This window comes from Drosophila hydei, unplaced genomic scaffold (genome assembly GCF_003285905.1).
Source record: "Drosophila hydei strain 15085-1641.00,03,60 unplaced genomic scaffold, DhydRS2 tig00000158-arrow-arrow-pilon, whole genome shotgun sequence".
Lineage (NCBI taxonomy): Eukaryota > Metazoa > Arthropoda > Insecta > Diptera > Drosophilidae > Drosophila > Drosophila hydei.
In genome coordinates, this window is record NW_022045681.1 from 38,899 (window position 1) to 65,043 (window position 26,145).

Below are 26,145 nucleotides of genomic sequence, written 5' to 3' on the forward strand. Positions count from 1 at the left end.
TCCCTAAAAAATTGACAGAGTCGTATTGTGCGTAATCGTCCTGGCTGTCGATTTCTTCAACTGCGGCCTTTGCTGCCTTTTCGTACGCTACCCCTTTTTTATCTTTCTGAACAATATTGTTAAGACGTTGTCGTCATAGGAATCTTTGGCGGTCTGAGGAGTTTCTCCGTTTGGGGGCGTTTGATTAATTTGATTGGTACTGATTGTAATTTGTACGCCGTCTGAACTTAGAAGATGCATCTACCTTTACGAATTGTTAAACACGCTTCTTTTGATGGTTGCTTACGCCTCTATGGCCAGAGCTAGTGCGAAAGTCAAGTCAGTGGTTTGTGCCGGGAATACAATAGCTCTAAGTTGTTTCCACAGACCCGAAATAAATGTGTGTAAGGCGTCGGCCCTAACCTCCGAATTGAACACATAGGCGTTTTCTTGTTCGTGTGACATTACAACAATGACTAACAAATAACTAGAGTCAGTCTTTTTTCGACCTCGTCATATTACTGTATGAGAGTCATATCACATTGTCTGACCATGTCCAAGTTTTGCCTCAGTAGGCATAAAGATGTTTTGTCGGAATAGATGTAGTCTATTCTGGCCAAGATTTAGTACTTTATTATAGGATACGAGCAAATCTCCATCTGGTCCTATGATCTTTCTCTTAATGATGGTAATGCTTGGTAGTGCGAAGTGCTGCCAACGAAGGCACTGTCGGTTTCAAGGCAACATATTGGTCTGGCAATGATTTTATTATGTCAGTGGTATATCGCTTCTGACATCTGGGATAACGGACACTTTTTGGTAGGTGACAATTTGTGATGCTTGCACCTGTAGACTCTGTACTCGGTCGGTTAGGGAGTTTATTTGGGCCTGTATCTGGGCTTGCTGTTGAGCCAGTGCCTGTCTGACGGAATTGTCAACGCTGGCTTGGATTTGAGAAGGGTACATGGTGTTGCCTACTTGCTCTTTCTTATTTTTTTATTAAGTGTAGAACATGTACAATCAAATTAAGTATCTTAACAACACATGTATAGAGACTTCCTGTCTGCTCTTTATTGAGAGAAACTTAGAGACTTCTTGTCTTTACCTTATTGTAAATCGAACTAATTTAAGTATAAAGGCATCATGCATTGAGCTGCAATCGGCACTCCGATTCGGCATTCTAAACAGTACAGCACTTCGGCATAAGACATGTCAGATTACTGCTGCTTATTGTCGTCAGCGCAGAGCATTAACCCTCGATTTGGATCATCAGCATACTAAACGATATAGCACTTCGGCATAAGAAGCTTCAGATTACCTATGCTTGTTGTCGTCAGCACAGGGCATTGAACCCGTGCTTTGTGCATCTGCATTGTTACGTGAAGCTACTTATTTGCTATGCTATTTATGGTGTTATTCGTTAACTTGTAGATCACATGCTGAAAATTGCATTAAAATCCATTAAGTAAAACAAGTTATTAATGCGAGTATACATTCTATTCAAAGAATTGAAATTTCGATTGAATAGTGATTGAATTATCACGTACAACTTATGTTCAAACTCGCAACTCCTTGTACAAGCGGTACAGTTGCGGCGCTGGTAGAGGTGACTACCGTTGCCGATAAGATATAGGTTCTTTTGTTCTTTTTTATATTTAATTAAATTCATTTAAATTTTAGTAATTGGGGGTTTTAAATAAGTTGTACCAAAAGCTTTGAAAGATGAAGCGGTGCGCGGCGCTCTGGTCAGTCAAGAACTGTGGATGAGAGACGAGTTACACACGGAGCTCGAAGCAATGAGGAACCAAATTAGTTCTTTAAGAGTAGGACCTCCTCCCGTGTAAGCTTATTAGAGCATTACCATCTACACTAACATAAGATGTGAGGTTAGAATATACATTGTATTGTGTGCTTGTATTCTCTTATTGTTTTTGAAGGAATGCCCTTTCCCTTACTTCGAATATGCGGTTTTGTTTGGTTGCAGTACATCGTTCTAAGATGTTTTGGTGGGCTTTGGCTGTCAGGTTCATTGTCGCAAAATATTGTTTTAATGTTAGGAAACAAATTTACAATTTGCAACAAGGGGTCTTTTAAATCGATAATTGTTCTGGATATTTCCGGTGGTAAAAAGGCGAAGTTGGAGAACGAGTTCAAATGCGTTGAGCTGGGTTTCATTGAAATCGGCCGCAATATTTTTGGACCTGTGCTTACTCACTGAACCGATCATTCCTTTTAGAATATCTGTTATTGGCCAAGCTATAGCTGCAAAGTCCTTTATGAAGACTGGTGAAGAAGCTTGACAGATGCCAGAAAGGATCCGACATCTGTCGATGTGGTTGACATTGTGTGATTCATTTTTATACCCTGATCACATTGAAAATGGAAAATCAGTGTATAATGGTTTTGTGCAAATGTATGTAATAAAGTTTATATATTCTTGATAAGGACGACAAGCTGAGTAGAAGGAGCCCTGTCCGTCTGTCCGTATGTGTGAACGCGTGGATCTCAACATCTATAAGAGCTAGAGACTTTAAATTTGTTGGTAAGTGTGTGTATAGCATGCGCATGTCGAGATTGTTTCAAATATTCGATAACTAAATGCATTTAATTGTTATCGAATAAAAACATGATTGATATGAAATTAATAAATTATATTTCGAGCGTCCAAAGAGCTAGAGCCTCCAAATGTTATATTTAGTTTTATGTATATTTTATGCAATTTTGATTTTTGTTGGATTTTAAATACCTGTTCCAAATTTCCAAAAATTCTTTATATTTAAGCTTTTATTGAGGGCGTTTGCATCTCAACCAAGCTAATAGGATAAGTAGATCATTCCATTAAGTAGAACAGAATGTAATAAATAAAACGACTGGTCAATTTGCAACAGCACATGTCAGCAGCGCAACGCGCACGCATATTTCCTATGCGTATGCACACATACATTCAAAGGCGTGTATTGTTTTCTTTTCGAAGAATCGAAATTTCGATTAAATTTTGCTTAATTATTAGCTGCTACCTAACTTCAAACTTGCAACTAGTTGAGTGCCGTGGCTGCTTGGTAGAAGCGGCGCTATTAGTCTCCGGGTTCAATCGTCGAGGCGATTAGACATTTTTTATTGTTTTATTTTTTTAATTATTAAGTGATGGTGTTGGTAGAGTTGATGGGCGTTGCTTAAAAATTGTGGGTTCGAGTCCTGGTGTAGTTATGTCAGTTTTTATTTGTATTTTTTACTACTCGATGCAAACCACGGAAAATATTAAAAAACGCAGAAAGGACTGTGATCAGTGTATCTCTTACTCGGGCACCCCGACTATAGTTTTCATACTTGTTTGAGAAGACTTTGACGTCATCTACATAGACGTAACATATTTTCCCAATATGTTCCCTAAGAACATCATCAATTGCCCTTTGGAAGACGCTAGTATCGTAGACGGCAGGATAGACGGCAGGATAGACGGCAGAATTCAGATTTGCCGACGCAAACTGAGAACGACGTCATTTCGCGGTCATGTGCCGCAAGATATATTTGGTAGTATCCAGCCTTTAGGGTCGAGGCTAGTGAAAAACTTAGTGCTTCCCAGGTTTGCTAGAATCATGGGAATACTAGGCATTGGGTAACGGTCAGGTATGGTTTTTTCGTTTAGCTTCCTAAAGTCAATGACCAATCTCTTTTCTGTGTTACCATAGGCATCTGCGACTTTTTTGTCGACCTTGATGGTGTGATGATGCCGTCTTTCAACAATTGCTTGACTTCGCTGTTTACGAAGTCTGTAACGCCCATTAGATTAGGGTAAGATCTGCCATATACAGGTTCGTTGTGTACCGTGCGAATCGTGGCGGAGACCGAGGTGTTAAAACGGAGGTCTTCTTCTGCTCTATAGAAGGCCTTTTTCCTTTTAAGGATCATGTTTGTGAACTCCTTTTTAATGGAGTCAAGAACAACAATGTCGTTTACATAGGTGAAATTTACGTCGGTGCATCTCTGATATTGATTTTTGCAGATATGCACTGATATTCTAGAGAGCTCTCTAGGTTCAACGTTACTCCGGCTTGCGTTAACAAGTCGAATCTTATAATGGAATCAAATGAGTTGAGAGTGTTTAGAAGGAAGAATGGGGAAGTGAGCTTGAAAATGTTCATTAGGCATTTTTGCTTAATTTCAGTGGATCCGTGGATAGAATTCACCGAGAAGGGATAGGCGATCGGCTTTATGGTTTTTAGCTCTTTTACGGGCTTAACATAATTTTTTGTCGCGCCAGTGTCAATTAGAATTTTTAATCATCTGCCAGCCAGCCGACGTTTGATGAACGGCATCCGGGAACAGTGTAATCTTCCTGGCTGTCGATTTCTTCAACTGCGGCCTTTGCTGCCTTTTCGTACGCTGCCCTTTTTTTCAGTATCTTTCTGAACAATATTGTTAAGACGTTGTCGTCATAGGAATCTTTGGCGGTCTGAGGAGTTTCTCCTCTTGGGGGCGTTTGATTAATTTGATTGGTACTGATTGTAAATTGTACGCTGTCTGAACTTGGAAGATGCATCTACCTTTACGAATTGTTAAACACGCTTCTTTTAATGGTTGCTTACGCCTCTATGGCCAGAGCTAGTGCGAAAGTCAAGTCAGTGGGTTGTGCCGGGAATACAATAGCTCTAAGTTGTTTCCACAGACCCGAAATAAATGTGTGTAAGGCGTCGGCCCTAAGCTCAGAATTAAACACATAGGCGTTTTCTTGTTCGTGTGACATTACAACAATGACTAACAAATAACTAGAGTCAGTCTTTATTCGACCTCGTCATAGTACTATATGAGAGTCATATCACCTTGTCTGACCATGTCCAAGTTTTGCTTCAGTAGGCATAAAGATGTTTTGTCGGAATAGATGTAGTCTATTCTAGCCAAGATTTAGTACTTTATTATAGGATACGAGCAAATCTCCAGCTGTTCGTGTGATCTTTCTCTTAATGATTGGTAATTCTTGGTAGTGCGAAGTGCTGCCAACGAAGGCACTGTCGGTCTCCAGGCAACATATTGGTCTTATACACCAGAAAAATCTGGCACTGATTTTATTATGTCATTGGTATATCGCTTCTGACATCTGGGATAACAGACACTTTTGGGTAGGTGACAATTTGTGATGCTTGCACCTGTAGACTCTGTACTCGGTCGGTATCTGGGCTTGCTGTTGTGCCAGTGCCTGTCTGACGGAATTGTCAACGCTGGTTTGGATTTGAGAAGGGTACATGGTGTTGCCTACTTGCTCTTTCTTATTTTTTTATTAAGTGTAGAACCTGTACAACCAAATTAAGTATCTTAACAACACATGTAAAGAGACTTCCTGTCTGCACTTTATTGAGAGCAACTTAGAGACTTCTTGTCTTTACCTTATTGTAAATCGAATTAATTTAAGTATAAAGGCATCACGCATTGAGCTGCAATCGGCACGGCGATTCGGCAATCTAAACAGTACAGCACTTCAGATTACCGCTGCTTATTGTCGTCAGCGCAGAGCATTGACCCCCGATTTGGATCATCACAATACTAAACGGTATAGCACTTCGGCATAAGAAGCTTCAAATTACCGATGCTTGCTGTCATCAGCACATTGTTACGTGAAGCTACTTATTTGCTATGCTATTTATGGTGTTAATCGTTAACTTGTAGATCATATGCTAAAAATTGCATTAAAAACCATTAAGTAGAACAAGTTATTAATGCGAGTGCACATTCTATTCAAAGAATTGAAAATCCAATTGAATAGTGATTGAATTATCAGGTGCAACTTATGTTCAAACTCGCAACTCCTTGTACAAGCGGTCCAGTTGCGAAGTTGGTAGAGGCGGCTACCGTTGCCGACAAGATTTAGGTTCGTTTGTTCTTTTTTATATTTTAATTATAAAGTATCAGTATTGGTAGAGTTGATGCGTGTTGAATAGGTTACGTTGGATCGAATCAGTGGTGCCGTAATGTCGGTTTTTGTTTGTTGAAAATTTTGAAGATATTAACAAGTAAAAAAGCTCTAGTCGGGGTGCCCGACTAGGAGATACCCTGATCCCAGTCCTCTTTGAGCTTTTTAATATTTTCCGTAATTTGTATCGAGTATTCAAAAAAAAAAAGAAAACAAATTAAGAACGACTTTGCGAGACCAGGTTTCGAACCCGGATTATTTGTGCAACGTGCACCAACTCTACCAACACCGCCACTTCATATTTAAAAAAAAATAAAACAATAAAAAATGTTTCATCATCTACACCGGTATCGAACCCTGGACCGAACCGCAAACGTGCGCCGCCTCTACCAACGCAGCCACTGCAATACTTGCACTATCAATTGCAAATTTGAACATAAGAAGCAACTTATAATTCAGCACAATTCAAACGCAATTTCAATTCTTGGAATAGAAAAGAATACACGCATTTGAATGTATGTGTGCACACGCATAGGAAAAATGCGTGCGCGTGGCGCTGCTGACATGTGCTTTTTCAAATTGACCAAACGTTTTGTTTAATAACTTCTGTTTTACTTAATGGATTTTAATGAAATTTTTAGCATATGATCTACATATCCTATTGGCTTGGTTGAGATGCAAACGCTTTCACATAATGTCCCCAGCTCCAACTAAACTTAAATTTTAAGAATTTGGGGAAATTTGGAGCCAGTATCCAAAATCTAACAAAAACCAAATTACATAAAATATACATAAAACTAAATACAAAATTTGGAAGCTCTAGCTCTTAAGACGTCCGAGATATAATTTATTAATTGCATTTTCATCATGTTTTTATTCGATAACAATTAAATGCGAACAGTTATCTAATATTTGAAACAAACTCGATATGCGCGTGCTATACACGGATCTACAAAAAAATTTCAAGTCTCTAGATCTTATAGATGCTGAGATCCACGCGTTCACACATACGGACAGACGGACAGACGGACGGAGGGACAGACGGACAGACGGACAGACAGACAGACGGACAGGGCTCAATCGACTCGGCGTGTCGTCCTGATCAAGAATATATATACTTTAAGGGGTCTGCCACGCCTCCTTCTGCCTGTTACATACATTTGCACAAAACCATTATACCCTGATTTCCCATTTTCAATGGGATCTGGGTATAAAAACGCAAATAGGGCTGGGATTAAGATATCTCTTAATCATGCACCGCTTTCTTACGTGTTTTAATTTGAGTTAAATTCATTTAAATTTGAGTAATTGTGGGTTTTAAATATGTTGGACCAAAAGCTTTGAAAGATGTAGCGGTGCGCGGCGCTCTGGTCAGTCAAGAACTGTGGTTGAGAGACGAATTACACAAGGAGCTCGAAACAATGAGGAACCAAATTAGTTCTTTAAGAATAGGACCTCCTCCAGTGTAAGCTTATTAAAGCATCACCATCTACACTAACATAAGATGTGAGGTTAGAATATACATTGTATCAAACGCGACCTTTAATGAAAGTCATGACGAATACGTGACTTGTGTGCTTGTATTCTCTGCCTAGTTCAAAGAGTGGTTAGCTTATTTCCTAACTTATTATTTTTTAAGGAATGCCCTTTCCCTTACTTCGAATATGCGGTTTTGTTTTGTTGCATTACATCCTTCTAAGATGTTTTGTTGGGCTTTGGCTGTCAGGTTTATTGTCGAAAAATATTGTTTTAATGTTAGGAAACAAATTTACAATTTGCAACAAGGGGTCCTTTAAATCGATAATTGTTCTGGATATTTCCGGTAGTACAAAGGCGAAGTTGGAGAACAATTTCAAATGCGTTGAGCTGAGTTTCATTGAAATCGGCCGCAATATTTTTGAACCTGTGCTTACTCACTGAACCGTTCATTCCTTTTAGAATATCTGTTATTGGCCAAGCTATAGCTGCAAAGTCCTTTATGAAGACTGTGAAGAAGCTTGCCAGATGACAGAAAGGATCCGACATCTGTCGATGTGGTTGACATTGTGTGATTCATTTTTATACCCTGATCCCATTGAAAATGGAAAATCAGAGAATAATGGTTTTGTGCAAATGTATGTAACAGGCAGAAGGAGGCGTGGCAGACCCCATAAAGTTTATATATTCTTGATAAGGACGACAAGCCAAGTAGAATGAGCGCTGTCCGTCTGTCCGTATGTGGGAATGTGTGGATCTCAGCATCTATAAGAGCTAGAGACTTTAAATTTGTTTGGTAGGTCTGTGTATAGCACGCGCATGTCGAGATTGTTTCAAATATTCGATAACTAATTGCATTTAAATGTTATCGAATAAAAACATGATTGATATGAAATTAATAAATTATATTTCGAACGTCCAAAGAGCTAGAGCATCCAAATTTTATATTTAGTTTTATGTATATTTTATGCAATTTTGATTTTTGTTGGATTTTGGATACCTGCTCCAAATTTCCAAAAATTCTTAAAATTTAAGTTCAGTTGGAACTAGGGCCTTTATGTGAGGGCGTTTGCATCTCAAGCAAGCCAATAGGATATGTAGATCATTTCATTAAAATCCATTAAGTAGAACAGAATTTAATAAATAAAACGATTGGCCAATTTGCAAAAGCACATGTCAGCAGCGCTCCGCGCACGCATATTTCCTATGCGTATGCACACACATTTAAAGGAGTTTTGTTCCTTTTGGAAAATATTAAAAAACGCAGACAGGACTGTGATCAGGGTATCTCTTAGTCGGGCACCCCGACTATAGTTTTCATACTTGTTTGAGAAGACTTTGACGTCATCTAAGAACATCATCAATTGCCCTTTGGAAGACGCTAGTATTGTAGACGTCAGGATAGACGGCAGAATTCATATTTGCCGCCGCAAACGGAGAATGACGTCTTTTCCCGGTCATGTGTCGCGAGATATATTTGGTGGTACACAGGCTTAAGGTCGAGGGTAGTGAAAAACTTAGTGCTTCCCAGGTTTGGTAGAATCATGAGAATACTAGGCATTGGGTAACGGTCAGGAAGGGTTTTTTCGTTTAGCATCCTGAAGTCAATGAACAATCTCTTTTTTTTGTTACCATAGGCATCTGCTCCTTTTTTTTCGACAACCCACGTTGGCTCTTTCAAGGTTACCGTGATGGTATGATGATGCCGTCTGTAAACAATTGCTTGACTTCGCTGTTTACGAAGTCTGTAACGCACATTAGATTAGGGTAAGTTCTGTCATATACAGGTTCGTTGTCTACCGTGTGAATCGTGGCGGAGACCGAGGTATTAAAACGGAAGTCTTCTTATGCTCTTTAGAAGACCTTTTTCCTTTAAAGGATCATTTTTCTGAACTCCTTTTTAATAGAGTCAAGAACCACAATGTCGTTTACATTGGTGAAATTTATGTCTGTGCATCTCTGGTATTGAATTTTTTCAGATATACCCTGATATTCTGGAGAGCTCTCTAAGTTCAACGTTACTCCGGCTTGTGTTAACAAGTCGAATCCTATAATAGAATCAAATAAGCTGAGAGTGTTTAGAAGGAAGAATGGGGAAGTGAGCTTGAAAATGTTTATTAGGCATTTTTGGTTAATTTCAGTGGATCCGTGGATAGAATTCACCGAGAAGGGCTAGTCGGCCGTCTTTATGGTTTTTAGCTTTTTACGGGCTTAACCAAATTTTTTGTCGCGCCAGTGTCAATTAGAATTTTTAATGTTCTCCCAGCCAGCCGACGTTTGATGAACGGCATCCGGGAACACTCCCTAAAAAATTGACAGAGTCGTATTGTGCGTATTCGTCGTCGCGGTCGATTTCTTCAACTGCGGACTTTGCTGCCTTTTCGTACGCTGCCATTTTTTCTTCAGTGTCTTTCTGAACAATATTGTTAAGACGTTGTCGTCAAAGGCCTGTTTGGCGGTCTGAGGATTTTCTCCTGTTGGGGGCGTTTGATTAATTTTAATGATACTGATTGTGATTTGTACGCTGTCTGAAATTGGAAGTAGCATCTACCTCCATCGGCTGCAGAGCTTTCGCTTGTGTGTCTTTGTTAGGTTGTTCCAGTGGAGCCTCGTTCTTGCGCTTGTAATGTGTGTTTCTCTCCTGGCCGTGATCTTCCCTATATTGAGAGCAACTTAGAGACTTCTTGCTTATTGTAAATCGAACTAATTTAAGTATAAAGGCATCACGCATTGAGCTGCAATCGGCACGGCGATTCGGCATCCTAAACAGTACACCACTTCGGCATAAGACATGTCAGATTACTGCTGCTTATTGTCGTCAGCGCAGAGCATTGACCCCCGATTTGGATCATCAGCATACTAAACGGTATAGCACTTCGGCATAAGAAGCTTTAGATTACCGATGCTTGCTGTCGTCAGCACAGGGCATTGAACCCGCGCTTTGGCGCATCTTCATTGTTAAGTGAAGCTACTTATTTGCTATGCTATTTATGGTGTTAATCGTTAACTTGTAGATCATATGCTGAAAATTGCATTAAAATCCATTAATTAAACCCAGTTATTAATGCGTGTATACATTGTGATTGAATTATCAGGTGCAACTTATGTTCAAACTCGCAACTCCTTGTACAAGCGGTCCAGTGGCAGCTACCGTTGTCGACAAGATATATTGAATATCTGTTATTGGCCACGCTATAGCTGCAAAGTCCTTTATGAAGACTGTGAAGAAGCTTGCCAGACCCAGAAAGGATGCGACATCTGTCGATGTGGTTGACATTGTGTGATTCATTTTTATACCCTGATCCTATTGAAAATGGAAAATCAGAGTATAATGGTTTTGTGCAAATGTATGTAATAGGATGAATGAGGCGTGGCAGACCCCATAAAGTTTATATATTCTTGATCAGGACGACAAGCCGAGTAGAATGAGCGCTGTCCGTCTGTCCGTATGTGTGAACGCGTGGATCTCAGCATCTATAAGAGTTAGAGAATTTTAATTTTTTGGTAGGTCTGTGTAAACACGCGCATGTCGAGATTGTTTCAAATATTCGATAACTAATTGCATTTAATTGTTATCGAATAAAAGAATGATTGATATGAAATTAATAAATTGTATTTCGAACGTCCAAAGAGCTAGAGCCTCCAAATTTTATATTTAGTTTTATGTATATTTTATGCAATTTTGATTTTTGTTGGATTTTGGATACCTGCTCCAAATTTCCAAAAATTCTTAAAATTTAAGTTCAGTTGGAACTAGGTCCTTTATGTGAGGGCGTTTGCATCTCAACCAAGCCAATAGGATATGTAGATCATTTCATTAAAATTCATTAAGTAGAACAGAATTTAATAAATAAAACGATTGGCCAATTTGCAAAAGCACATGTCAGCAGCGCCCCGCGCACGCATATTTCCTATGCGTATGCACACATACATTCAAAGGCGTGTATTGTTTTCTTTTCGGAGAATCGAAATTGCGATTAAATTTTGCTTAATTATTAGCTGCTACCTAACTTCAAACTTGCAACTACTTGAGTGCCGTGGCTGCTTGGTAGAAGCGGCGACATTAGTCATTTTTTATTGTTTTATTTTTGTTTAATTATTAAGTGGTGGTGTTGCTAGAGTTGATGCGTGTTGCGTAAAAATTGTGGGTTCGAATCCTGGTGTGGTTCTGTCAGTTTTTATTTGTATTTTTTAATACTCGATGCAAACTACGGAGAATATTAAAAAACGCAGACAGGACTGTGATCAGGGTATCTCTTAGTCGGGCACTCCGACTATAGTTTTCATACTTGTTTGAGAAGACTTTGACGTCATCTACATAGACGTAACAAATTTTCCCAATATGTTCCCTAAGAACATCATCAATTGCCCTTTGGAAGACGCTAGTATCGTAGACGGCAGGTTAGACGGCATATTTGGCGCCGCAAACGGAGAATGACGTCTCTTCGCGGTCATGTCCCGCAAGATATATTTGGTGGTACCCAGACTTTAGGTCAAGGGTAGTTAAAAACTTAGTGCTTCCCAGGTTTGCTAGAATCATGGGAATACTAGGCATTGGGTAACGATCAGGTTTGGTTTTTTCGTTTAGCTTCCTAAAGTCAATGACCAATCTCTTTTTTGTGTTACCATAGGCATCTGCCTCTTGTAAGGTGACCTTGATGGTATGATGATGCCGTCTTTCAACAATGGCTTGACTTCGCTGTTTACGAAGTCTGTAACGCCCATTAGATTAGGGTAAGTTCTGGCATATACAGGTTCGTTGTGTACCGTGCGAATCGTGGCGGAGACCGAGGTGTTAAAACGGAGGTCTTCTTCTGCTCGTTAGAAGACCTTTTTTCTTTTAAGGATCATTTTTCTGAACTCCTTTTTAATGGAGTCAAAAACAACAATGTCGTGTACATAGGTGAAATTTACGTCGGTGCATCTCTGGTATTAATTTTTTTAGATATACACTGATATTCTAGAGAACTCTCTAGGTTCAACGTTACTCCGGCTTGCGTTAACAAGTCGAATCCTATAATGGAATCGAACGAGCTGAGAGTGTTTAGAAGGAAAAATGGGGAAGAGAGCTTGAAAATGTTCATTAGGCATTTTTGCTTAATTTCAGTGGATCCGTTGATAGAATTCACCTAGAAGGGATAGGCGATCGGCTTTATGGTTTTTAGCTTTTTTACGGGCTTAACATAATTTTATGTCGCGCCAGTGTCAATTAGAATTTTTAATCTTCTGCCAGCCAGCCGACGTTTGATGAACGGCATCCGGGAACACTCCCTAAAAAATTGACAGTCGTATTGAGCGTAATCGTCCTGGCTGTCGATTTCTTCAACTGCGGCCTTTGCTGCCGTTTCGTACGCTGCCCTTTTTTTCAGTATCTTTCTGAACAATATTGTTAAGACGTTGTCGTCATAGGAATCTTTGGCGGTCTGAGGAGTTTCTCCTCTTGTGGTCGTTTGATTAATTTTATTGATACTGATTGTAAATTGTACGCTGTCTGAACTTGGAAGATGCATCTACCTTTACGAATTGTTAAACACGCTTCTTTTGATAGTTGGTTACGCCTCTATGGCCAGAGCTAGTGCGAAAGTTAAGTCAGTGGGTTGTGCCGGGAATACAATAGCTCTAAGTTGTTTCCACAGACCCGAAATAAATGCCAGTGCCTGTCTCACGGAATTGACAATGCTGGCTTTGATTTGAGAATGGTACATGGTGTTGCCTACTTGCTCTTTCTTATTTTTTTTATTAAGTGTAGAACCTGTACAACCACAACACATGTATAGAGACTTCCTGTCTGCACTTTATTGAGAGCAACTTAGAGACTTCTTGTCTTTACCTTATTGTAAATCGAACGAATTTAAGTATAAAGGCATCACGCATTGAGCTGCAATCGGCACTCCGATTCGGCATTCTAAACAGTATAGCACTTCGGCATAAGACATGTTAGATTACCGCTGCATATTGTCGTCAGCGCAGAGCATTGACCCCCGATTTGGATCATCAGCATACTAAACGGTATAGCACTTCGGCATAAGAAGCTTCAGATTACCGATGCTTGCAGTCGTCAGCACAGGACATTGAACCCGCGCTTTGGCGCATCTGCATTGTTACGTGAAGCTACTTATTTGCTATGCTATTTATGGTGTTAATCGTTAACTTGTAGATCATATGCTGAAAATTGCATTAAAAACCATTAAGTAAAACAAGTTATTAATGCGAGTACACATTCTATTCAAAGAATTGAAAATCCAATTGAATAGTGATTGAATTATCAGGTGCAACTTATGTTTAAACTCGCAACTCCTTGTACAAGCGGTCCAGTTGCGGCGTTGGTAGAGGCGGCTACCGTTGCCGACAAGATTTAGGTTCGTTTGTTCTTTTTTATATTTTAATTATAAAGTATCAGTATTGGTAGAGTTGATGCGTGTTGAATAGGTTACGTTGGTTCGAATCAGTGGTGCCGTAATGTCGGTTTTTGTTTGTTGAAAATATTGAAAATATTAACAAGTAAAAAAGCTCTAGTCGGGGTGCCCGACTAGGAGATACCCTGATCCCAGTCCTCTTTGAGCTTTTTAATATTTTCCGTAGTTTGCATCGAGTATTCAAAAAAAAAAAAAGAAAACAAATAAAGAACGACATTGGGAAACCAGGTTTCGAACCCGGATTATTTGTGCAACGTACTCTACCAACACCGCCACTTCATATTTAAAAAAAATAAAACAATAAAAAATGTTTCATCTCCACCGGTATCGAACCCTGGACCGAGCCGCAAACGTGCGCCGCCTCTACCAACGCAGCCACTGCAATACTTGCACTATCAATTGCAAATTTGAACATAAGAAGCAGCTTATAATTCAGCACAATTCAAACGCAATTTCAATTCTTGGAATAGAAAAGAATACACGCATTTGAATGTATGTGTGCACACGCATAGGAAAAATGCGTGCGCGTGGCGCTGCTGACATGTGCTTTTTCAAATTGACCAAACGTTTTGTTTAATAACTTCTGTTTTACTTAATGGATTTTAATGAAATTTTTAGCATATGATCTACATATCCTATTGGCTTGGTTGAGATGCAAACGCTTTCACATAATGGCCCCAGCTCCAACTAAACTTAAATTTTAAGAATTTGGGGAAATTTGGAGCCAGTATCCAAAATCTAACAAAAACCAAATTACATAAAATATACATAAAACTAAATACAAAATTTGGAAGCTCTAGCTCTTAAAACGTCCGAGATATAATTTATTAATTGCATTTTCATCATGTTTTTATTCGATAACAATTAAATGCGAACAGTTATCTAATATTTGAAACAAACTCGATATGCGCGTGCTATACACGGATCTACAAAAAAATTTCAAGTCTCTAGATCTTATAGATGCTGAGATCCACGCGTTCACACATACGGACAAACGGACAGACGGACGGAGGGACAGACGGACAGACGGACAGACAGACAGACGGACAGGGCTCAATCGACTCGGCTTGTCGTCCTGATCAAGAATATATATATTTTATGGGGTCTGCCCCGCCTCCTTCTGCCTGTTACATACATTTGCACAAAACCATTATACCCTGATTTCCCATTTTCAATGGGATCAGGGTATAAAAACGCAAATAGGGCTGGGATTAAGATATCTCTTAATCATGCACCGCTTTCTTACGTGTTTTAATTTGAGTTAAATTCATTTAAATTTGAGTAATTGTGGGTTTTAAATAAGTTGGACCAAAAGCTTTGAAAGATGTAGCGGTGCGCGGCGCTCTGGTCAGTCAAGAACTGTGGTTGAGAGACGAATTACACAAGGAGCTCGAAACAATGAGGAACCAAATTAGTTCTTTAAGAATAGGACCTCCTCCAGTGTAAGCTTATTAAAGCATCACCATCTACACTAACATAAGATGTGAGGTAAGAATATACATTGTATGGTCAAACGCGACCTTTAATGAAAGTCATGACGAATACGTGTCTTGTGTGCTTGTATTCTCTGCCTAGTTCAAAGAGTGGTTAGCTTATTTCCTAACTTATTGTTTTTTAAGGAATGCCCTTTCCCTTACTTCGAATATGCGGTTTTGTTTTGTTGCATTACATCCTTCTAAGATGTTTTGTTGGGCTTTGGCTGTCAGGTTTATTGTCGAAAAATATTGTTTTAATGTTAGGAAACAAATTTACAATTTGCAACAAGGGGTCTTTTAAATCGATAATTGTTCTGGATATTTCCGGTAGTACAAAGGCGAAGTTGGAGAACAATTTCAAATGCGTTGAGCTGAGTTTCATTGAAATCGGCAGCAATATTTTTGAACCTGTGCTTACTCACTGAACCGTTTATTCCTTTTAGAATATCTGTTATTGGCCAAGCTATAGCTGCAAAGTCCTTTATGAAGACTGTGAAGAAGCTTGCCAGATGACAGAAAGGATCCGACATCTGTCGATGTGGTTGACATTGTGTGATTCATTTTTATACCCTGATCTTATTGAAAATGGAAAATCAGAGAATAATGGTTTTGTGCAAATGTATGTAACAGGCAGAAGGAGGCGTGGCAGACCCCATAAAGTTTATATATTCTTGATAAGGACGACAAGCCAAGTAGAATGAGCGCTGTCCGTCTGTCCGTATGTGGGAATGTGTGGATCTCAGCATCTATAAGAGCTAGAGACTTTAAATTTTTTTGGTAGGTCTGTGTATAGCACGCGCATGTCGAGATTGTTTCAAATATTCGATAACTAATTGCATTTAAATGTTATCGAATAAAAACATGATTGATATGAAATTAATAAATTATATTTCGAACGTCCAAAGAGCTAGAGCATCCAAATTTTATATTTAGTTTTATGTATATTTTATGCAATTTTGATTTTTGTTGGATTTTGGATACCTGCTCCAAATTTCCAAAAATTCTTAAAATTTAAGTTCAGTTGGAACTAGGGCCTTTATGTGAGGGCGTTTGCATCTCAAGCAAGCCAATAGGATATGTAGATCATTTCATTAAAATCCATTAAGTAGAACAGAATTTAATAAATAAAACGATTGGCCAATTTGCAAAAGCACATGTCAGCAGCGCCCCGCCCCTATGCGTATGCACACATACATTCAAAGGAGTATTGTTTTCTTTTGGAAAATATTAAAAAACGCAGACAGGACTGTGATCAGGGTATCTCTTAGTCGGGCACCCCGACTATAGTTTTCATACTTGTTTGAGAAGACTTTGACGTCATCTACATAGACGTAACATATTTTCCCAATATGTTCCCTAAGAACATCATCAATTGCCCTTTGGAAGACGCTAGTATTGTAGACGTCAGGATAGACGGCAGAATTCATATTTGCCGCCGCAAACGGAGAATGACGTCTTTTCCCGGTCATGTTTCGCGAGATATATTTGGTGGTACACAGACTTAAGGTCGAGGGTAGTGAAAAACTTAGTGCTTCCCAGGTTTGGTAGAATCATGGAAATACTAGGCATTGGGTAACGATCAGGTAGGGTTTTTTCGTTTAGCATCCTGAAGTCAATGAACAATCTCTTTTTTGTGTTACCATAAGCATCTGCTCCTTTTTTGTCGACAACCCACGTTAGCTCTTGCAAGGTTACCGTGATGGTATGATGATGCCGTCTTTCAACAATTGCTTGACTTCGCTGTTTACGAAGTCTGTAACGCCCATTAGATTAGGGTAAGTTCTGTCATATACAGGTTCGTTGTCTACCGTGTGAATCGTGGCGGAGACCGAGGTATTAAAACGGAAGTCTTCTTATGCTCTTTAGAAGACCTTTTTCCTTTTAAGGATAATGTTTCTGAACTCCTTTTTAATAGAGTCAAGAACCACAATGTCGTTTACATTGGTGAAATTTATGTCTGTGCATCTCTGGTATTGAATTTTTTCAGATATACCCTGATATTCTGGAGAGCTCTCTAAGTTCAACGTTACTCCGGCTTGTGTTAACAAGTCGAATCCTATAGTAGAATCAAATAAGCTGAGAGTGTTTAGAAGGAAGAATGGGGAAGTGAGCTTGAAAACGTTTATTAGGCATTTTTGGTTAATTTCAGTGGATCCGTGGATAGAATTCACCGAGAAGAGCTAGGCGGCCGTCTTTATGGTTTTTAGCATTTTACGGGCTTAACCTAATTTTTTGTCGCGCCAGTGTAAATTAGAATTTTTAATGTTCTCCCAGCCAGCCGACGTTTGATGAACGGCATTCGGGAACACTCCCTAAAAAATTGACAGAGTCGTATTGTGCGTATTCGTCGTCGCGGTCGATTTCTTCAACTGCGGACTTTGCTGCCTTTTCGTACGCTGCCATTTTTTCTTCAGTGTCTTTCTGAACAATATTGTTAAGACGTTGTCGTCAAAGGCCTGTTTGGCGGTCTGAGGATTTTCTCCTGTTGGGGGCGTTTGATTAATTTTAATGATACTGATTGTGATTTGTACGCTGTCTGAAATTGGAAGTAGCATCTACCTCCATCGGCTGCAGAGCTTTTGCTTGTGTGTCTTTGTTAGGTTGGTCCAGTGGAGCCTCGTTCTTGCGCTTGTAATGTGTTTTTCTCTCCCCTATATTGAGAGCAACTTAGAGACTTCTTGCTTATTGTCGAACTAATTTAAGTATAAAGGCATCACGCATTGAGCTGCAATCGGCACGGCGATTCGGCATCCTAAACAGTACACCACTTCGGCATAAGACATGTCAGATTACTGCTGCTTATTGTCGTCAGCGCAGAGCATTGACCCCCGATTTGGATCATCAGCATACTAAACGGTATAGCACTTCGGCATAAGAAGATTTAGATTACCGATGCTTGCTGTCGTCAGCACAGGGCATTGAACCCGCGCTTTGGCGCATCTTCATTTTTAAGTGAAGCTACTTATTTGCTATGCTATTTATGGTGTTAATCGTTAACTTGTAGATCATATGCTGAAAATTGCATTAAAATCCATTAATTAAACCCAGTTATTAATGCGTGTATACATTGTGATTGAATTATCAGGTGCAACTTATGTTCAAACTCGCAACTCCTTGTACAAGCGGTCCAGTGGCAGCTACCGTTGTCGACAAGATATATTGAATATCTGTTATTGGCCACGCTATAGCTGCAAAGTCCTTTATGAAGACTGTGAAGAAACTTGCCAGACCCAGAAAGGATGCGACATCTGTCGATGTGGTTGACATTGTGTGATTCATTTTTATACCCTGATCCTATTGAAAATGGAAAATCAGAGTATAATGGTTTTGTGCAAATGTATGTAATAGGATGAATGAGGCGTGGCAGACCCCATAAAGTTTATATATTCTTGATCAGGACGACAAGCCGAGTAGAATGAGCGCTGTTCGTCTGTCCGTATGTGTGAACGCGTGGATCTCAGCATCTATAAGAGTTAGAGAATTTTAATTTTTTGGTAGGTCTGTGTAAACACGCGCATGTCGAGATTGTTTCAAATATTCGATAACTAATTGCATTTAATTGTTATCGAATAAAAGAATGATTGATATGAAATTAATAAATTGTATTTCGAACGTCCAAAGAGCTAGAGCCTCCAAATTTTATATTTAGTTTTATGTATATTTTATGCAATTTTGATTTTTGTTGGATTTTGGATACCTGCTCCAAATTTCCAAAAATTCTTAAAATTTAAGTTCAGTTGGAACTAGGGCGTTTATGTGAGGGCGTTTACATCTCAACCAAGCCAATAGGATATGTAGATCATTTCATTAAAATTCATTAAGTAGAACAGAATTTAATAAATAAAACGATTGGCCAATTTGCAAAAGCACATGTCAGCAGCTCCCCGCGCACGCATATTTCCTATGAGTATGCACACATACATTCAAAGGCGTGTGTTGTTTTCTTTTCGGAGAATCGAAATTGCGATTAAATTTTGCTTAATTATTAGCTGCTACCTAACTTCAAACTTGCAACTACTTGAGTGCCGTGGCTGCTTGGTAGAAGCGACATTATTCATTTTTATTGTTTTATTTTTGTTTAATTATTAAGTGGTGGTGTTGCTAGAGTTGATGCGCGTTGCGTAAAAATTGTGGGTTCGAATCCTGGTGTGGTTCTGTCAGTTTTCATTTGTATTTTTTAATACTCGATGCAAACTACGCAGAATATTAAAAAACGCAGACAGGACTGTGATCAGGGTATCTCTTAGTCGGGCACCTCGACTATAGTTTTCATACTTGTTTGAGAAGACTTTGACGTCATCTACATAGACGTAACAAATTTTCCCAATATGTTCCCTAAGAACATCATCAATTGCCCTTTGGAAGACGCTAATACCGTAGACGGCAGGTTAGACGGCATATTTGGCGCCGCAAACGGAGAATGACGTCTTTTCGCGGTCATGTCCCGCAAGATATATTTGGTGGTACCCAGACTTTAGGTCGAGGGTAGTTAAAAACTTAATGCTTCCCAGGTTTGCTAGAATCATGGGAATACTAGGCATTGGGTAAAGATCAGGTATGGTTTTTTCGTTAAGCTTCCTAAAGACAATGACCATTCTCTTTTTTGTGTTACCATAGGCATCTGCGCCTTTTTTTGGCGAAAACCCACTTTAGCTCTTGTAAGGTGACCTTGATGGTATGATGATGCCGTCTGTAAACAATTGCTTGACTTCGCTGTTTACGAAGTCTGTAACGCCCATTAGATTAGGGTAAGTTCTGGCATATACAGGTTCGTTGTGTACCGTGCGAATCGTGGCGGAGACCGAGGTATTAAAACGGAGGTCTTCTTCTGCTCGTTAGAAGACCTTTTTTCTTTTAAGGATCATTTTTCTGAACTCCTTTTTAATGGAGTCAAAAACAACAATGTCGTTTACATAGGTGAAATTTACGTCGGTGCATCTCTGGTATTTATTTTTTTCAGATATGCACTGATATCCTAGAGAGCTCTCTAGGTTCAACGTTACTCCGGCTTGCGTTAACAAGTCGAATCCTATAATGGAATCAAACGAGCTGAGAGTGTTTAGAAGGAAGAATGAGGAAGTGAGCTTGAAAATGTTCATTAGGCATTTTTGCTTAATTTCAGTGGATCCGTTGATATAATTCACCTAGAAGGGATAGGCGATCGGCTTTATGGTTTTTAGCTTTTTTACGGGCTTAACATAATTTTTTGTCGCGCCAGTGTCAATTAGAATTTTTAACCTTCTGCCAGCCAGCCAACGTTTGATGAACGGCATCCGGGAACACTCCCTAAAAAATTTACAGTCGTATTGAGCGTAATCTTCCTGGCTGTCGATTTCTTCAACTGCGGCCTTTGCTGCCTTTTCGTACGCTGCCCTTTTTTTCAGTATCTTTCTAAACAATATTGTTAAGACGTTGTCGTCATAGGAATCTTTGGCGGTCTGAGGAGTTTCTCCTCTTGGGGGCGTTTGATTAATTTTATTGGTACTGATTGTAATTTGTACGCTGTCTGAACTTGGAAGATGCATCTACCTTTACGAATTTTTAAACACGCTTCTTTTGACAGTTGCTTACGCCTCTATGGACAGAGCTAGTGCGAAAGTCAAGACAGTGGGTTGTGCCGGGAATACAATAGCTCTAAGTTGTTTCCACAGACCCGAAATAAATGTGTTTAAGGCGTCGGCCCTAACCTCAGAATTGAACACATAGGCGTTTTCTTGTTCGTGTGACATTACAACAATGACTAACAAAAAACTAGAGTCAGTCTTTTTTCGACCTCGTCATAGTACTGTATGAAAGTCATATCACCTTGTCTGACCATGTCCAAGTTTTGCCTCAGTAGGCAGTAGGCATTTTGTCGGAATAGATTCTATTCTATTCTAGCCAAGATTTAGTACTTTATTATAGGATACGAGCAAATCTCCAGCTGGTCTTGTGATCTTTCTCTTAATGATGGTAATGCTTGGTAGTGAGAAGTGCTGCCAACGAAGGCACTGTCGGTCTCCAGGAAACATATTGGTCTTGTGCACCAGAAAAATCTGGCACTGATTTTATTATGTCAGTGGTATATCGCTTCTGACATCTGGGATAACAGACACTTTTGGGTAGGTGACAATTTGTGATGTTTGCACCTGTAGACTCTGTACTCGGTCGGTAAGGGAGGTTATTTGGGCCTGTATCTGGGCTTGCTGTTGAGGCAGTGCCTGTCTGACGGAATTGTCAATGCTGGCTTGGATTTGAGAATGGTACATGGTGTTGCCTACTTGCTCTTTCTTATTTTTTATTAAGTGTAGAACCTGTACAACCAAATTAAGTATCTTAACAACACATGTATAGAGACTTCCTGTCTGCACTTTATTGAGAGCAACTTAGAGACTTCTTGTCTTTACCTTATTGTAAATCGAACTAATTTAAGTATAAAGGCATCACGCATTGAGCTGCAATCGGCACGGCGATTCGGCATTCTATACAGTACAGCACTTCGTCATAAGACATGTCAGATTACCGCTGCTTATTGTCGTCAGCGCAGAGCATTGACCCCAGATTTGGATCATCAGCATACTAAACGGTATAGCACTTCGGCATAAGAAGCTTCAGATTACCGATGCTTGCTGTCGTCAGCACAGGACATTGAACCCGCGCTTTGGCGCATCTGCATTGTTACGTGAAGCTACTTATTTGCTATGCTATTAATGTTGTTATTTGTTAACTTGTAGATCATATTGCATTAAAAACCATTAAGTAAAACAAGTTATTAATGCGAGTATACATTCTATTCAAAGAATTGAAAATCCAATTGAATAGTGATTGAATTATCAGGTGCAACTTATGTTCAAACTCGCAACTCCTTGTACAAGCGGTCCAGTTGCGGCGTTGGTAGAGGCGGCAACCGTTGCCGACAAGATTTAGGTTCGTTTGTTCTTTTTTATATTTTAATTATAAAGTATCAGTATTGGTAGAGTTGATGCGTGTTGAATAGGTTACGTTGGTTCGAATCAGTGGTGCCGTAATGTCGGTTTTTGTTTGTTGAAAATATTGAAAATATTAACAAGTAAAAAAGCTCTAGTCGGGGTGCCCGACTTGGAGATACCCTGATCCCAGTCCTCTTTGAGCTTTTTAATATTTTCCGTAGTTTGCATCGAGTATTCAAAAAAAAAAAAGAAAACAAATAAAGAACGACATTGGGAGACCAGGTTTCGAACCCGGATTATTTGTGCAACGTGCACCAACTCTACGAACACCGCCACTTCATATTTAAAAAAAAATAAAACAATAAAAAATGTTTCATCTCCACCGGTATCAAACCCTGGACCGAGCCGCAAACGTGCGCCGCCTCTACCAACGCAGCCACTGCAATACTTGCACTATCAATTGCAAATTTGAACATAAGCAGCAGCTTATAATTCAGCACAATTCAAACGCAATTTCAATTCTTGGAATAGAAAAGAATACACGCATTTGAATGTATGTGTGCACACGCATAGGAAAAATGCGTGCGCGTGGCGCTGCTGACATGTGCTTTTTCAAATTGACCAAACGTTTTGTTTAATAACTTCTGTTTTACTTAATGGATTTTAATGAAATTTTCAGCATATGATCTACATATCCTATTGGCTTGGTTGAGATGCAAACGCTTTCACATAATGGCCCCAGCTCCAACTAAACTTAAATTTAAAGAATTTGGGGAAATTTGGAGCCAGTATCCAAAATCTAACAAAAACCAAAATTACATAAAATATACATAAAACTAAATACAAAATTTGGAAGCTCTAGCTCTTAAGACGCCCGTGATATAATTTATTAATTGCATTTCCATCATGTTTTTATCGGATATTTGAAACAAACTCGATATGCGCGTGCTATACACGGATCTACAAAAAAATTTCAAGTCTCTAGCTCTTATAGATGCTGAGATCCACGCGTTCACACATACGGACAGACGGACGGAGGGACAGACGGACAGACGGACAGACGGACAGACAGACAGACGGACAGGGCTCAATCGACTCGGCTTGACGTCCTGATCAAGAATATATATATTTTATGGGGTCTGCCACGCCTCCTACTGCCTGTTACATACATTTGCACAACACCATTATACCCTGATTTCCCATTTTTAATAGGATCTGGGTATAAAAATGAATCACACAATGTCAACCACATCGACAGATGTCGCATCCTTTCTGGGTCTGGCAAGCTTCTTCACAGTCTTCAAATTTTAAGGCGTAATTTGTTCAAAAGCAAAAAAAGAAAGAGGGAGTCCTGGTAGACCACAAACAGTATATATATTCTTGATCAGGACGAAAAGCCGAAACGATTGAGTCCTGTCCGTCTGTCTGTCTGATCGCCTGTCCGTCTGTCCGTGTTTCGGTATGTGTGGAGGCATCGATCTCAGCATCTATAAGAGCTATAGACTTTTTGTAGGTCCGTGTATAGCACGCGAAAGTCAAGTTTGTTTCAAATATTCGATAACTATTCGCATTTATTATACATAGAATAAAAACATTATTGAAATGCAGTATATAAATTATATCTCGAACGTCTTAAGGGCTAGAACCTCCGAATTTTGTTTTTAGTTTTATGTATATTTTATGCAATTTTGATTTTTATTGGATTCTTAAAATTTAATTTTAGTTGGAACTTGGGCCATTATGTGAAGGCGATTGTATCTCAACCAAGCCAATAGGATATGTAGATCATATGCTGAAAATTTCATTAAAATCCATTAAGTAAAACAGAAGTTATTAAACAAAACGTTTGGTCAATTTGAAAAAGCACATGTCAGCAAGGCCACGCGCACGCATTTTTCCTATGCGTGTGCACACATACATTCAAAGGCGTGTATTTTTTTATTCGTAGAATTAAAATTTTAATTGAATTGTGCTGAATTATTAGCTGCTTTTGAACTTCATAGCTAATATCGATCATTAAGATACAGAAATTCTCGCCAACACAGCCTCGGCACGACTTCTGCGGTAAGCTTTAGAACTAAAGTAAATTAATAGTTGGCAATTCAAACAATTCAATAGCAATTGCGATTGTTCGAATATAAAAGAATGCATGCATTTGAATGTATAGGAAAATCCTTGGTCTTGTCTCTTATTTCACATGTCTGTAAAGATTGGCCAAATGGTATACGTTGATCCCATTAAAAATGGGAAATCAGTATAATGGTTTGGTGCAAATTTATGTAACAAAAACATTTTTCCTTCTTATTTGTGTTGATGTCCCACTGATTTGTTTCTTTGTAATAATCAAATTATCAAGGAAGGAATTGCCAATCATATCAGGAGCACCTTTCGAAGCTGAAAGCACCAAGAAAATTTCCGACATATATAATGCTAGAGAGCATGCAGAAATGGTTTAAACGCAGAGTAAATCGAAGATTCGATACAAAAGTGCCTTGGACACGATTTAATGGATTAACAGAAATAATTGAAGGATGCACGAGCATATTACGCTCCAGGACCTTCGCAGGATCTACGGCGATTTTACGTAATGCAAGGGCATATTCATGCAGAAGTTTTATTTACGGGCCAACAATATCAATTTAGTATTTCCATTTAAATTTGAAATTTAACAAGGACCACAAGGACCACAGGGAACTTGAGGACCGCATGGCCCAACTGGCCCACAATGTGTGTTCCATGGCGTCGGCGCACAAGGATAGCAGGGCCCACACTCTGGTGATTCGTAGGGGCACGGTGGTGAACAAGGCCCACACGGGCCGCAAGGACCGCAAGGCCCATTTCCCAAAGGCCCACAACCTGTTCCACACGGACCACAAGGTGCGGGTATAAAAGGACCTGAAGGCATTGTCAACCCACATGGCCCACAATTAGGTACAGCGCAAGTTCCTCCACAGGGTCCACATGGGCCACCACATGGTCCACCACAGGGTCCACATCGCCCAGGTCCACAGGGTCCACATCGACCCGGTCCACATGGGCCACACGGCCCACAACGAGTCTCGCATACTGGATATTGATTCGTAGAGAAACAAGGAAGTGGGCAACAGGCGCCCCCAGGAGCACACGGTCCAATTGGGCATGGCGGACACGCGGCACTTGGTTTGTAGTTAATTGGTCCGTTCGGGTAGCAACAATATTCCCGAGGAGGTGGTATATCGATTGTTTGTGGTTTTGGTTGGCACAATATTGACTGACAGACTTCCCTGGGTTCGCAAACTCGTTTCGGATAACAGACTACATAGGGATCAGGTATCATAGACGGATAATATATAACGCGAGGCTCGCGAACCATTTGAGATACCCAAATGAGTTTTGGAACCTTAATTACCCGAGTCGCATCTACCACTTTCGGGACAGTGATTTGACGACACCGATTTACCACCATTGGCTCAGGCACAATTTTCTCCGTAAAAACTACACGCTTTTTACATATTAGCCTCGGCGGCTGCTGCACAGTAATGCACTTCGGAAATGGCGGCGGTATGCGGGGCGCACATTGCGGTAACGCCTCCAATTGAGCAGCATTATAACACTTTGGAGAGCACTCAAAAGGTCCACAGCAAGGATCACATGGGCTACACGGTCCGCAGGGAGAACACATTATGACTTAAAATTGAAATAAGTTTGTTTTGATTTTAATAAAAAAAATTTTAAATTTTGTTGATACAATTTGGATGCTGGTCGAATTGAAAATGACCATATGGGGTGTGCCTATCATTAAGGGCCATATTTTCTTCCTAGTATGTCAAAGCTCACTCTGTTTTTTATTTTTTATATCACTTTCATAAACAAAATATTTTATAATTAAACGTAATATCGACAATGTGACACAAGATGTATTTAATGATTAATTATCTACAATACGTTACTAACGAAATTAATGTTATCGACATAATAACACTCGTTACAAACCCCATTTTTACCAT

At 39.5% G+C, this 26,145-nt stretch overlaps 1 protein-coding gene across 1 annotated transcript; it reads right to left on the reverse strand.

The window, feature by feature from the left end:
* Nucleotides 1-24,759: 24,759 nt before the first annotated feature.
* On the reverse strand, nt 24,760-25,910 carry LOC115482941 (DBF4-type zinc finger-containing protein 2 homolog). The gene has a single exon (XM_030223309.1). The coding sequence runs from the start codon at nt 25,818-25,820 to the stop codon at nt 24,825-24,827; it is 996 nt and encodes a 331-aa protein (XP_030079169.1). The 5' UTR covers nt 25,821-25,910; the 3' UTR covers nt 24,760-24,824.
* Between the last annotated feature and the right edge of the window lie 235 nt (nt 25,911-26,145).

Coding starts and splice junctions, on each gene's coding strand:
- LOC115482941 (XM_030223309.1), bottom strand. CDS start 25,820: ATGTGTTCTCCCTGCGGACCGTGTAGCCCATGTGATCCTTGCTGTGGA.